This window comes from Pan troglodytes, chromosome 3 (genome assembly GCF_028858775.2).
Source record: "Pan troglodytes isolate AG18354 chromosome 3, NHGRI_mPanTro3-v2.0_pri, whole genome shotgun sequence".
NCBI classification, from domain to species: domain Eukaryota; kingdom Metazoa; phylum Chordata; class Mammalia; order Primates; family Hominidae; genus Pan; species Pan troglodytes.
In genome coordinates this window covers 185,333,787-185,348,339 of record NC_072401.2, presented here as the reverse complement: position 1 = coordinate 185,348,339, position 14,553 = coordinate 185,333,787, and the positions used below count along the sequence as shown (strand labels likewise).

At 38.3% G+C, this 14,553-nt stretch overlaps 1 protein-coding gene across 10 annotated transcripts in view; it reads right to left on the bottom strand.

Annotated features, from left to right (window-relative positions):
* The window catches only part of TRAPPC11 (trafficking protein particle complex subunit 11), a 54,563-nt gene that overhangs the window by 15,759 nt on the left and 24,251 nt on the right, over nt 1–14,553 (bottom strand). For all 10 annotated transcript variants that reach the window (XM_024356372.3, XM_009448623.5, XM_016952554.4 and 7 more), the window contains 14 exons: nt 14,001–14,080; nt 13,832–13,910; nt 13,696–13,750; nt 13,214–13,359; nt 12,910–12,971; nt 12,652–12,784; nt 11,314–11,444; nt 6,571–6,726; nt 4,894–5,081; nt 4,304–4,452; nt 4,003–4,124; nt 3,318–3,437; nt 470–535; nt 203–359 (listed from right to left, as the gene is read on the bottom strand). In XM_024356372.3, coding sequence (XP_024212140.1) covers nt 203–359; nt 470–535; nt 3,318–3,437; nt 4,003–4,124; nt 4,304–4,452; nt 4,894–5,081; nt 6,571–6,726; nt 11,314–11,444; nt 12,652–12,784; nt 12,910–12,971; nt 13,214–13,359; nt 13,696–13,750; nt 13,832–13,910; nt 14,001–14,080 — 1,644 coding nt within the window. The remainder of the gene's footprint in view (nt 1–202; nt 360–469; nt 536–3,317; nt 3,438–4,002; nt 4,125–4,303; nt 4,453–4,893; nt 5,082–6,570; nt 6,727–11,313; nt 11,445–12,651; nt 12,785–12,909; nt 12,972–13,213; nt 13,360–13,695; nt 13,751–13,831; nt 13,911–14,000; nt 14,081–14,553) is intronic.

Below are 14,553 nucleotides of genomic sequence, written 5' to 3'. Positions count from 1 at the left end.
AAAATCAGGTATACTCAAGCAAATGGTATTATAAATGACACTAATTCCACCTTAATTCCATATGCATTTGCTTTCACGAGTGCAGGTCTCAAGTTCCCTCACTTAGCAAAAAGCTAATTAACTCTTCCATTGCCAGCTTATACACACACACACGCATGCGCACAATTCTCCTGCTTTTTAAGTGGGAATGAACCAGACTCACCATTGTCCACTTGAGACTCGAGCTGGTCCACTGTGGTCATGGATGGAGCAAGCTGGAGCTCACTGGAAACAATAGTGAGGGCCCAGGGTGAGGCACTTAAGAGGTCCGTCATCAACAGAAAGGGGATGTCAGCATAAACCCTTTCCAGGTGCTCAAACTGTCACAAATGAAGATAAAAGGTCTGTCGGAAATTACCTTAATCCATTTTATCATTTCAGTCCCTTTTTATAACCTAAATGATTTCTAGTATGCCTCAAAGAAACATACCTTGGTAGAAACAAATTTAACCGCAACATCGAATGGAAAGACTGTTTCAATTGTTACAGTTTCATCCTGCAAGAAAATGTAAAGGGCACATTCATGGATTTTCTAAATCTTTTTATATAAAGTTTTAAAAAACACAATCTATCACTGATCAATAAATAATCCCAAATTATACATACTAAGAAGTAAAGGCCTTTTAGATAACATTTGTAAAAATCTGTGTCGAGAGAACTGAGTACTAATTTTTTTTTTTTTCTTTGGGAGACAGGGTCTCACTCTGGCAACCAGGATGGAGGACAGTGGCACCATCACAGATCACTGCAGCCTTGAACACCTGGGCTCAAGTGATCCTCCTGAGAAGCTGGGACTACAGGCGCACACTACCATGCCCGGCTACTGTATTTTATTTTTTTAGAGATGGGGTCTTGCTATGTTGCTCAGGCTAGTCTTGAACTCCTAGCCTCAAGTGATCCTCTTGCCTCAGAACCCCAAAGTGCTGGTACTACAGGAGTGAACCACAGCACTTGGCTAAAGTGTTTTCTTATACATTATTTATCTCTGGATCTAATGAAGTGGGCAGGGCAGGCATCATCACCATTTTGCAGAGGAGGAATCAGATGTTCCACAAAGCTAGGGTCTTCCTTTTGTCTAAGTTCTTACTACACCTCAACTCAAAATGACTAATAAGAAAGATAATAATAATGTAATGTGACAGACACTGCTATCATCCGTATACATGTATTATGTAATGTTCATAATCACACTAGGAAACAAGTGCTATTATGATTGCCACTTTAAGATGAGGTCATGGAGCCTACACTCTTAACCAACATGCTACATCTCCTTTCTAAAAGAGTCCGTTAGAAAAACAATGGGGGGTGGGCATGGTGGCTCACACCTGTAATCCCAGCTTTGGGAGGCTGAGGTAGACAAATTGCTTGAGCTCAGGAGTTCAAGACCAGCCTGAGCAACTTGGCACAACCCTGTCTCTACCAAAAATATAAAAAATTTGCTGAGTGTGGTGGTGCACACCTGTAGTCCCAGTTACTCAGGAGGCTAAGTTGGGTGGATTGCTTGAACCCAGGAGGTGGAGGCTGCAGTGAACCAAGATCGTGCCACTACACTCCAAGCTGGGCAACACAGTGAGACCCCATGTCAAAATAAAAAAATAAAAGAAAGAAGAAAAAAAAAAACCATGGGGTTATTTCATCTTTCAAAACAAATAACACAACCTCTTGGTAAGAAACCTTTAAAAAAGATCATGCTGGTTAAAAGCTGAGGCTGTAATGCCAGACAGAGCTGAATTCTAATCCTGGCTCAATACATACTTACTAGCTCTGTGACCTTGAACCTAATGACGTGACCCTGGGAAAGTTATACAGGTTATCTGAAATGCTTGGGGCCAGAAGTGTCTCAGATTTTTTGGATTTGGGAGTATATGGATTATAGTTACTTGTTGAGCATTCCAAGTCCAAAATGCTCCTGGGAGCATTTCCTTTGAGTGTCATGCTGGCACTCAAAAAGTTTCCAAAAGATTTTGGAACGTTTTGGATTTTGAATTTTCAGATTTGGGATGCTCAACTCATGCAGTCTCTTTAAGTCCCAGTTTCATAATCCTCACAGGCTTGTTAGAAAAATCAAATGAGATAATACATATAATGTGCTGAGACTGGCACCCTTATCTCCTAAGTTACCATATAGGACTCTATATACCAGGCTATGAGAAATTTTCGACAGTACATTACATGCCTTCTTCTCTCCCGCTTGGGAAATACCAATAATTTTGAGATGGTTTTCTTTCCCAATGACTAGTAAATAGCCCACAGCCCAGACTCTGTGCAGTAACAAAACTACAAATCCCCAAATTGCTATAGGCCTTCTCCTCTGCTGGGCTGAGGACCCAATTCCTACGAGAAAACTAAGACAACATTACTGTCAGGACCAAGAAGATACCAAATATCATAATGTTCTACTAACAAAAGAGAACATAAACATTATATACAGCACAGTTGAATCTATTTAGAAACATGGCCTGTTAAAAATCTCTAGAAATAGAAAAGAGACCAATAAGAAACACAAAGAGTCAGCAGTTGCCTTCGAGTTGTGAACTGTAACCGTGATCGTTCCTATTTTCACTTTTATGTGCACTTACCAAAAACAATTTTTACCAATATTTTTTAATAACAGAAAAATGCCTTTCAAAGGGCGACCTCCTTTTCTCCAGAACCTTCTATATATAAGTCAACTTACAGATTTTATCTCATCTGTGATTTGCTTGAGATCTCAATCCTATTGATCCTCTATACGAAAAGCCATATAGGCCGGGTCCAGTGGATCACGCCTGTAATCCCAGCACTTTGGGAGGCCAAGGTGGGCAGATCACCTGAGGCTGGGAGTTCAAGACCAGCCTGACCAACATGGAGAAACCCCGTATCTACTAAAAATACAAAAAATTAGCTGGGTGTGGTGGTGCATGCCTGTAATCCCAGCTACTCGGGAGGCTGAGGCAGGAGAATCGCTTGAACCCGGGAGGTGGAGGTCGCAGTGAGCCAAGATCGTGCCACTGCACTCCAGCCTGGGCAACAAGGGCAAAACTCCGCCTCAAAAAAAAAAAAAAAAAAAAGAAAAGAAAAGCCATATAAGCTAATTTTCTGTTTAATGTTTGAGCAGTGAATGCCAGACTAAACAAATCTCAATATAAGTGATTTTTTTAAAAGTTTAATTAAAATTTATAACAGACTATAAGCACCTAAACTGCTTATTTTATGCTTATTTTATAGGTAAACTAAAATAACACAAAATGGGAATACTCCACATATGATGCTTTATAAAGTAGCTATAAAAAAAATACCTTGTGACACTTGCAAACAATTTCTTTTTCTTCAACGGTTGTATTTATCAGGTAAGAAACATATACAAGAAACATTCTGGAACCCACTGTTCCACAGCGAACATACAACATTTTTTCCAGCTGTAACAAAATAAATGTTGTAATTTAATTAGTATTACAGACATTTCTTCTTGATATATATTCTAGGATAATGTTCCCACCTTCTAGAGTTTATTTATACCAACTGGCTAAATTCTTTATCACTTTTACAGAATGTTACAATGTAACTCATCAATGCTCCCACTGTAGAAGAGTACTCTGATTACACTGTGGCCACAGTATAAGGGTGGGATCATTACTACTGCATCTTTTAGAAATTATTGTTCTTTAACTTCCAAAATATTTTTCTATCTAGTTTGGAAGCAGAAGTTGACTGAGAAGTTAACTGCACTAAGTTACAAACAACGGGTATTTTATTAGCCCACTAATTCATGTTAAGCATGTTTTCTAAATTCCCTTGTAGAAAAACTGCTTAAGACATTTTACACATTTAAGTATGTAAAATGTGTATGAAATGTTCATTAGTTAAATCACTTTTTCAGTCCTAGAATATGCGTTAAAACGCTCTGAACTGTTAAAAACTCACTATATATTTAAAACTACAAACTAATTGATTTCCTCTTCAATCCCAGTTGACCAAGTTTACCTGTTCCCCTGGATGTAAGTCTCCAACAGGAATGTCAGTGAGTAAAGCCGGGTAGGATTCATCACACAGTTCTGTTCCATGAAGAGTCACGTGAGTCTTCTGAGTTAAATTGGCATCCTGTCCTAAAAGAGTTAATATTGGTTCTTCAAAACAAAGAATTCAAACATTATCCCAATAATCAATACTGTGTGAAGAGCACTATGCCATACCTTCTTGTAAACAAAAGTCCTAGAGGTGACATCACTGATGCTTATTTAATGTTGGATTAATACTGATCAAACTTACAAAAAGGAATGCTTACCTGGTTTTAAGCCAGCGGTGAGCTTCACATCTCTGATTTGGGTCTTTTCACGGGACTGAACAGTCACAACCAAACAATACATTTCATTAGTCAGTGCAGGGGGTTCGTGTAGCAGATGTACAGAAATGTTTGGAACTCTGGATATGATCCTTTGAAAAGAAACCTTAGCTAAGTAACTGATCAAAAAAAAAGCAAATAAATTATTTAAATAAAGTATTTAAAAGAAATAAGAGGCTGGGTGCAGAGGCTCAGGCCTGTAATCCCAGCATTTTGGGAGACTGAGGCAGGAGGATCGCTTGAGCCCAGGAGTTTGAAACAAGGCTGGGCAGCATAGTAAGACCCTGATCTCTAGAAAAAATACAAAAATTAGTCAGGCATGGTGGCACCTGGCTGTAGTCCCAACTACTGGGGAAGGCAAGGGTAGCGCCTGAGGTGGGAGGATCGTTTGAGCTCAGGTGGTCAAGGCTACAGTGAGTCGTGATCACACCACTGCACTCCAGCCTGGACAAGAGAGAGACTCTGTCTCCAAAAAAAATAGCAAAAGAAATAAGGGGATGACCTTTAATATCAGCTTAGCAAAGCAGACTTACATTGTGCTTGCCTGAATTATAATGCTGTCCCAGTGAACTTCATTGTCAGGTAGCTTAGGTCGCCTTTTGAAAGACCGAGCTGCCTGTAAGGCTTCTTGGGAGGAAGCAGCATCTCCTCCTCCTCCCTGCCAATTTAAAACCACACATCTTCCCGTCTCATTGCCCAGAGCAAGATCCACTGAAGTAATCTAAAAAGAAAAAAAAGGATGTTGGAAATGTCATCTCATATGTGCTTGTCACCATCTCCTCTCACCAAAATTACATCGTTGACTGCTAGACCATGGAGTTCATCTAGAGACCCCCAGTGTGACAGAAGTGAGAACACCTGCTATTAGAGGTCTTACTCGGGCTGGGACAGAGACTAACTGCGCTCTGGGTTCCAACTTCTTCACCTTTAAAACAGAGACAATAACCTGACTTTCTGTTGACAGGCTGATTGCACAGTAGTGTTATGATTTTAACATCTGGCATAGTCCCTGATGTAACGAAGGTTCAATTAGTGGTTGCTGAATGAAATAAGTATTGTGGTGGCTATGGATACATTATAACCTCATTTCTGACTCCACAAATATTTTTCTCAAAAATATTTATAGTATTAGCAATAAAATGCTTTATTAATTGAATACATGTTCTATTCAACTAAAACCATTAACAAAAGGACTCAAAATAGAATTACTAATTATAATTTATGTCTGGTAGGTTCCCTTAGGTACCATGAAAAAATAAAATATGCAATTAGGGCATTTAGTCAAAATCATGAAAGTTTTTTTTTTTTAATGAATAAGCAAATAATAAAAGCAACATGTTCACAGAAACTGTTATGGGAACACTGGTTGTATAACTTTATATGCCATTTATCTTAGCAATGGTCCCAAGTTTAGATGAGCTAACCATTCCCATTCAAGTCATGAAAAACAAGCACTTAATGAATGCTTACTGTGTGCTAATCACTATTCCAAGCAAGTTACATGAACTAGCTGATTTAATCCTCATGAAATCCTAAGAGATTAGTACTCTTATGATCCCCATTTTACAGATGAATACACTGAGACACAAAGAAGCTAAGTAACTGCCCAGGGCCACAAGCTAATAAGCTAGAGAGCTGTAATTTAAACCCATACAGTTTGGCTCCAGAGTTTATGCTCAATAAAGATATTACTTAGATCCTATATTTCTAAAAGGCATTTCAATTATCTATACTATATCAATCTTTACAAATATATATGTTCATTTTTCTTTAAAAATATGTACTCAGTAATGCTTAAACATTAAAAGATATTCAGTCTGAATAACATAAAAAATATATTTGCTATATTACATAATATACATTATTTAAAACTCCTTAACTGATTATGTGGTCATTAAAAAACAAGATTGGTTTATATACTAACAAGAAATAATATCTAATATACACTATTAAATGACAAAAGCCAGCTACAGTTTATTATGTACAGTATATTCTCAATTTTTTAATTGCAAAAAATTTTAAACTACAAGTATGTTCACAGAAAAATGTCTGAAGGAAACTTCCCAAACTATTATGAATGGTTTCCTTTAGGAAGTCCAAGTAGCAGATTTTCATTTTTTACTTAATCAACTTTTGTATTATTTAGAATATTGATATAAACATACTACTTTTATTATTAAAAATATTTTAAAACAAATTTCATAACTAACCTCAATTTTCTTTCCCACATCTTCAGTTTTTGCAACAAACTTAAATAACAGTTTTCTTGTTTTACCAGGAACTAGGCACATCTTTCCTTGAGTCAGATTTTCTAAAACTTCATTTGCTTTGGATGCTTCTTCTATTACACAGAACTGGTTGTATTCCTGAAAAAGGTGAATGGGGGTCATCAAATGTCAGATGTCTGCTAACCCTAAATGCCAAGTGCTTTGGAGCTCATTTAGTATAACTCCACAAACACTGAAGCATTATGAAGGGTTACTAATAAAAGGAAGTATTTTTTATGCCAAATGGAGGCATTTATCCACTTACTGCTGCCATAATATAACAGTTCACTACACATAAACTGTTTTCTGAAAATATTTAGCTATCCCTCTCCCAGAGAAACAGTTTGTTCTTTGTTGCACTGGACACTACTGTTTATCACCTCCTTTTCTTGAAGAGCCTTTTTTTACTTGGCTTCTGTGATGCTATAATCTTTCCTGTTTCTCATCCTGCTTGGTTACTTCCTGTTTTTCCTACCTGGAGTGCAGTGGCATGATCTCGGCTCACTGTAGCCTCAACCTTTTGGACCCAAGGGATAGTCCCACCTCAGCCTCCAAAGTAGCTGGGACCATAGGCATGTACCATCACACTAGACTAATTTTTCTATTTTTTGTAGAGATGGGGTCTCACTATGTTGCCCAGGCTGGTTTCAAACTTCCTGGGCTCAAGTGATCCTCCTGCCTCAGCCTTCAAAAGTGTTGGGATTACAGGTGTGAGCCACCAAGCCCAGCCCCATTCCTTTGCTTTCTTTCAGGTCTTCATTTCTCTCTATGTTCACTTCATTGGAAATGTATTTGTTTCCACGTTCACCATACCATTGTTGCTAGTATCTCTCACATACAGTTGTCCTATTCTGTCTTATTTCCTTAATTACAAGCTTATATCCACAACTGTCTAGAGGACAAGTCGACTACCACTGAAACTCAGCACGTCCCAAAGTGAATGTGCATCTGCCTTCCCAGAAGAGAACAATCCTCATAGATGAGTAAAGGAAGACAGCTTTCATGTTTCTATCTATGGAATCACTATTCTCATCTGTTCAATAAATATCAAGACCTTTCCAAGAGCCATCTTCTATTCCAGCATATAAATTACCTTCATAGAAATTCTTACACAGTTCAAGTATTATACTTTCCCACCAATTTTCATTTCTATTCCATGCTTATAAAAACTACTCTACTTTTTTTTTTTCTTATGGTTTATATTGTGAATTTCTTTTCTTTTAAGACGGAGTCTCACCCCATCGCCCACTAGAAATGCAATGGCACGATTTCAGCTCACTACAACCTCTGCCTCTCAGGTTCAAGCAATTCTCATGCCTCAGCCTCCCAAGTAGCTGAGACTACAGGCACCCGCCACCACGCTCAGCTAATTTTTGGGTTTTTAGTAGAGATGGGGTTTCACCATGTTGGCCAGGCTGGTCTTGAACTCCTGACCTCCAGTGATCCGCCCACCTTGGCCTCCCAAAGTGCTGGGATTACAGGCGTGAGCCACTGCGCCCCGCCTGTATCTTAAATTTCAAATAAGATATATTCAGAATATAATCTAAATTTTAAAACTAATTGCTTTATATTCCATTTTAGCGTTATTAGTTTTTAATTATAGTAGCTTATATTTTTTGTTGAAAAAAAAAAGGAAAGAAAAGAAATGAAATAGTAGGCTATTAAGGGAAAAGTAAAATAAGAGTCCCCAAACTTCACTTGAGCCCAGGAGTTTGAGGCTGAGATGAGTTATGATCACATCACTGCACTCCAGCCTGGGCAACAAAGTATCTCTTTAAAAAAAAAAAAAAAAAAAAAAAAAAAGAGTCCTTGTGTTGACCCTCTAATTTCATAATGAACAAAACAAACAAACAAAAAAAAACCCCTGCCCTTCTGCCCTTGTGGAGCTTAGATTCCAGTAAGGAAAAACAGGTAATTTACCAAATAATCACACAGACAACGGTGAAACCACAGTGTGATTAGTACTACCAAGGCTATGAGAGCCTGGCTAAGTGATTCAGTCATGTAAGTCAGGGGAGGCTTCCCTGAAGAAGTGATGCTTTTAAGTGAGAAAAGGCAAGAAGGAATGAAGTAGTCGGAGAGGAGGGCAAACCAATTCAAGCAGAGGAAAGGGCACGTACAAAACCTCCTGTCCTTCATTCATCCTATCCCCACTTTTCAGCCGCTATATGCACTTGGCAATCCAGATTTATCTATTTTTAAATGCCTCTTATATCCCTGAATCTCCATTCCCAACACCAGCAACTCAATTCCGATACTTGTACTTTTGTACATGGATTACTATAAAGAGCCTCTAATTGGCTTCCATGATATTATTTCTATTTTGCTACTAGAATAAAGTTTCTTAAAACTTTAAGAATAAATTGCATGCTCTTGCTTTAAAATTCTCAAACTGGGCCAGGCACGATGGCTCACACCTGTAATCCCAGCACTTTGGGAGGCTGAGGTGGGTGGGCTCCTTGAGCCCAGCAGTTCAAGACCAGCCTGAGCAACACCCCATCTCTATAAAAAAATACAAAAATTAGCTGGGCATGGTGGCATGTGCCTGTAGTCCCAGCTACTCAGAGGAGGCTGAGGTGGGAGGATCACTTGAGCCTGGGAGACTAAGGCTGCAGTAACTCAAGATGGTGCCACTGCACTCCAGCCTGGGAGATAGAGTGCAGCCTTGTCTCAAAACACACACAAACACACACACACACACACGCACACACACACTAAAATAAAATTCTCAAACGGATTAGAGGAAATCCCTAGGCAAGGGTCTGAAGTTGAATAAAACATACTGATCTTCAGGTGACCCAGCTTCATCTAACCATTTCTATTACAGAGATATTTCTCATTTCTTATGAATCAAATCCTAATAAAACAGATAACATTTCTTTATCACCATCCAATAAATAGAACACAGACAAAAGAACAAATAAATCTTCAAAGACATCTGTTTACTAGCCTATCCCCGCTTAACTCTTCAAGGTTCCTTTAAGCCACCTGGCCTTATTTCCCACCACCCAGCATTATAAACCCTCTGTTCTAGTGAGGTGTGACTTTCCCAGAAACACAGATTGTGCGCTTCTGTTTCCATGCAGTGTTTTCTCATTGCCAAACATGTTCTCCCCCTCCATCTTTTCGACCTATTGTAATTTCATCTTCATTCTTGGAACTCCCTCCGTTTTTTCTGGCGTGCCTACTACAGCTGTCCCTCTTTCTAGCCTACACTACGTAATTTAGTCTTCATTACCTACTTGGGCAATCTTTGATTCTGTCCTGGCCCTTGTCCCCAAAATGCCTACATTTTAATGAGGTCGACATATGCTATACTCAGATTCAGCATGTTAAGAATATCGTAACTCTCAATAAATGCTTGTTGGTGAAAGACTCACTATACTTTCTGGGTAATCAAAAGATGATTATCTACTAAGTGAGTTTATAATAGAGTTGTAATGAAGTACTTGACTATATACTATATAATGCTTCAAATATATTCAAACGCAGGAAATATGATATGATCCCAATTCTGCAAGAAAAAAAGTTGCTTATATATTCATGTGCAGAAAATGTCTAGGTTATTCAAGAAGTTAACGTAGAGGGTGTGTGGGAGAATGGAGAAGAAAGAAGACACACATTTACTTTTCACATTATATCTATCTATTCCATTTCAATTTTTTAAATGTCAAACATAAATTAGTTCCATAATCATAAACTAATAACATTAACTAATAATGTTGAAGCAGAATATAAACCAAATTTTTTTTAATTCTATTCATTCTGAATATACCTTATTTGGAATTCAAGTATACATTATAAAAAAAATGTAAGGCCAGATGTGATGCCTCACACCTGTAATCCTAGCACTTTGGGAGGCTGAGGTTGGTGGATCACTGGAGCCCAGGAGTTCAAGACCAGCTTGGGCAACACAGCAAAGCCCTGTCTCTACAAAAAATACAAAAGTTAGCCAGACGTGGTGGCAGGTGCCTGTAGTTCCAGCTACTTAGGGGGCTAAGGTGGGAGTCCAAAAGGTTGAGGCTACAGTGAGCTATGATTGCACCAATGCACTCTAGCCTGGGCAACAGAGCGAGACCCCGTCTCAAAAAAGACAGAAAAAAAAGTATATATATACTGTATGTGTACATATATATATACACACACACAGAGAATTCTTAAGACTTTATAAACATGGAGTGAAAACAAAAATTGGAGTAAGCAAAGTGTAAACTTGAATTGCTAGAAGTTTAGAAACATATATATATATACTTTTTGACACAGATCTTGCTCTGTCACCAGGCTGGAGTGCAGTGGCACGATCTCAGCTCACTGCAACCTCCATCTCCCGAGTTCAAGTGATTCTCCTGCCTCAGCCTCCCAAGTAGCTGGGACTACAGGCACGTGCCACCACACCCAGCAGATTTTTTTGTATTTTTAGTAGAGACGGGGTTTCACCATGTTGGCCAGGATGGTCTCGATCTCTTGACCTTGTGATATGCCTGCCTCGGCCTCCCAAAGTGCTGAGATTACAGGCGTGAGCCACCGTGCCCGGCCCTGGAGATATATTTTTGAATAGACCTTACCAAAGTTCATTTGTTACTATGAAACCATTAAGACATAAAATTCACTAAGCTCGTTTTATCTAGTTTAACATAAGCTACAATAAGATAAACGTGGTAAAAACACATGAAATGGCATCATTACCTGATTATTAAAGCTGACACAGAGCTTGGAAAACCTAATGGGATGTGGACAATCAGCCTTCAGATAAATATCAAACTGAACAGGAACATCAACATGAAAACTTGGGGCATGAAACTTGGCTTTGCACTGCACTAGAAATAAAACAAAAGGGCTGTGTTATGCACAACCAGATACCCACGACCCACACACATCCTGTTAACCAAATTGATTCTTCAGAAAGACACATCTGCACTGACCATTCTTACTGACTTCTGCACTTAAGGCACTTCAAGAGACAAATGAACTAACTTTTTATCATAAAAATAAAATTTAGGCTGAGCACAGAGGCTCACGCCTGTAATCCCAACACTTGGGGAGGCCAAGCCAGGCGGATCACTTGAGGTCAGGAGTTTGAGACCAGCCTGGCCAACACGGTGAAACCTTATCTATACTAAAAATACAAAAATTAGCCGGGCATGGTGGTGTGCACCTATAATCCCAGCTACTAGGGAGGCTGAGGCACAAGAATCACTTGAACCCAGGAGGTGGAGGTTGTGGTAAACGCAGCATTGCCCTCCAGCCTAGGTGACAGAGCAAGGCTCTATCTCAAAAAGAATAATAAATAGGCCAGGCATGGTAGCTCGTGCCTGTAATCCCAGCACTTTGGGAGGCTCAGGCGGGTGCATCACCTAAGGTCAGAAGTTCAAGACCAGCCTGGCCAACATGGTGACACCCCATCTCTGCTAAAAATACAAAAATTAGCTGGGCATGGTAGTACACGCCCGTAAGTAATCTCAGCTAGTCAGGAGGCTGAGGGAGGAGAATCGCTTGAACCTGGGAGGAAGAGGTTGCAGTGAGCTGAGATCATGCCACTGCACTCCAGCCTGGGTGGCAGAGTGAGACCCTGTCTCGAAAAAGAAAAATAAAATAAATGAACAAATAAATAATATAAAATAAAATTTAAATAAATTACAGCTTCAAAACCATCTTTAATTTTAAAAACACAGCTGCTTCTGAAATGTAGATGACAAGATTTTAAATGAAAAAGAACCATTTTATTATTATTTCAAAATACCTACCTAGACAGTAAAGCACAACCTTTTAAATAACTGTCAGGTGTTTCTAATAACACCCGAACTACAAATGAGCAAAGCGTATTTTAAAACATAAGTCAAGTATTTAAGATCCTAACTACCTTTGTAAGTCACTGAGGGGACACACAAAAAAATCAGTTTATCTATAACATGATTATACTTTGAAAATTCTTTCTTGACTTTTATATTTATTATTCTGCACCTATTCATTTTGTAGAAATAAGACAATTTCTCTGAAATAGTACTGTAGATGTTAGCTACCTACCAAATGGCACAAAGTCCTGTACTCCTATTGTGAAAATATTGCTGCCAGCCAGAGAAATTCGGTCTGCCCACAGCTTCTGAGCAGTTTTCACAGCTAAGATATCACAGTCGGGTTCTGGATCAGGACTTTCATTCTGCATCAACACAGAGTTAACATTCATTCAACTAGTTGAATAAAAACCACTACTTGGATTAGTTGATATAGATATAAGTACACATATTCCTAATAACACACTCTATATAAACAATTCCAACCTACCATTAAAACATTTATGAGGTTCTTTTCTATCCGAGACTTCTGGTCATCTTTCAGAGTTGAAGCTAGTACGAAGAAAGAAGGAAAAACACTTTAAGTACTTATAATTAAGTCTACTACCCCCATTTATTGTTTTAGAAACTTGATATAATAATAAATACCTCTTTAAGATGACTAAGCACAGTGATTTGCACATAGTGAAGTATACTAATTATCTGGGACTAAATTATTCTTTAAATTTTAAAAAGCTTAAAGATGTTAAATAATTTTATGTATCAAGAATTTTACTCAAAAAACATCAGGTTACCTCTACCAAGGAGTTCTAGGGAGTAAGTAATGTAATCCTTTAATTGGGCCATGAGGTAGGAGCACTTCAGAGCTGTAGTTAATATAGAAGTGAGCAGAGTCCACCATCCTTCACTCCGATAATCACACATCACATAATCCAGCAACCTCAAAGAAGACAAAATGTAATACTGAACCGGCTTCACAAGAAAGGGTTCGAAGAGTTCATGGAGAAAAAAATACTTTCCTCATTTTATGTAAGTATAGAAAAATCTTACTGAGATGGTTGAACAGGTATTCTCATATTTAGCTAAACGTGAGATTTCTTAAAACGCTGAAAAAGATTGTGCCATCAATAGCACTTGAAAAAAACATTACAGAAATGGAGTTTAACAACAATAGAAATAAATATGAAAATACGAACTCCTTCAACACTGATTTCTATTTCAGTTTCACTTCAGATAATCCAAATACTTGTAAAAGTAAATAGTGAACAGGACTCACTTCAAAGCTTTGGTATAATCCTTTGCGTAATAATATTCCTCTCCCATCTGAACCACTATAAAGGAAAAAAAGATTTATGTATGTAACTTAAAGTCATTCAAAGTTGCATGCAATGGTGACGTTTGTGGATACATACTTAGGTGACTTTTCATTCGCGGGCACTTATACTTCTTGAACTGTGCAACAGCATTGCTCAGAAGAGTTATGATTATCTCCTATTAGAAAAAGTAGAGTGTGAAACATTTCAATACAAATATTTTTCTTAAATAGTGTAAAAAATAGTTTATATTGGACACAAAACTTACAGAGTGAACAACATTTCTCTCCTTCAGCTGAATGGCAAGAATTCCCACCTTTTCTTTTTCAGGATCAGAAAGATCAAAACCTGCGTAAGATGAGACACAACTCATTTTAGACAGCTCATTTAATATAAATCTTCACACGAACGTTGTATGTGTACACTCCTTGAAACCTTTATTTAATATAATCATTTCAGACTCTTCAACATTCTAGAATCGTAAAGGTGCTAAGAGGCAGCTTTATTAACATGGAAACTTCTGTGTTCTGTTCTGATGGGAACATTATTGAGCTCAATGTTCTTCTACCTACTGGAATCAACGATCTGAAAAGCAATGTCAATATCATCCTCTATAGAGGATACATTTGCTGGAGATAATCATTTCCTTTTTTTCTTTTTTTGAGATGGGATCTCACTCTGTTGCCCAGGCTGGAGTGCAGCGGTACAATCACAGCTCACTGCGCATCAACCTCCTAGGCTCAAGCGATCCTCCCATCTCAGCCTCCCAAGTAGCTGGGACTACAGGCACATGCCACTATGCGTGGCTAATTTTTGTATTT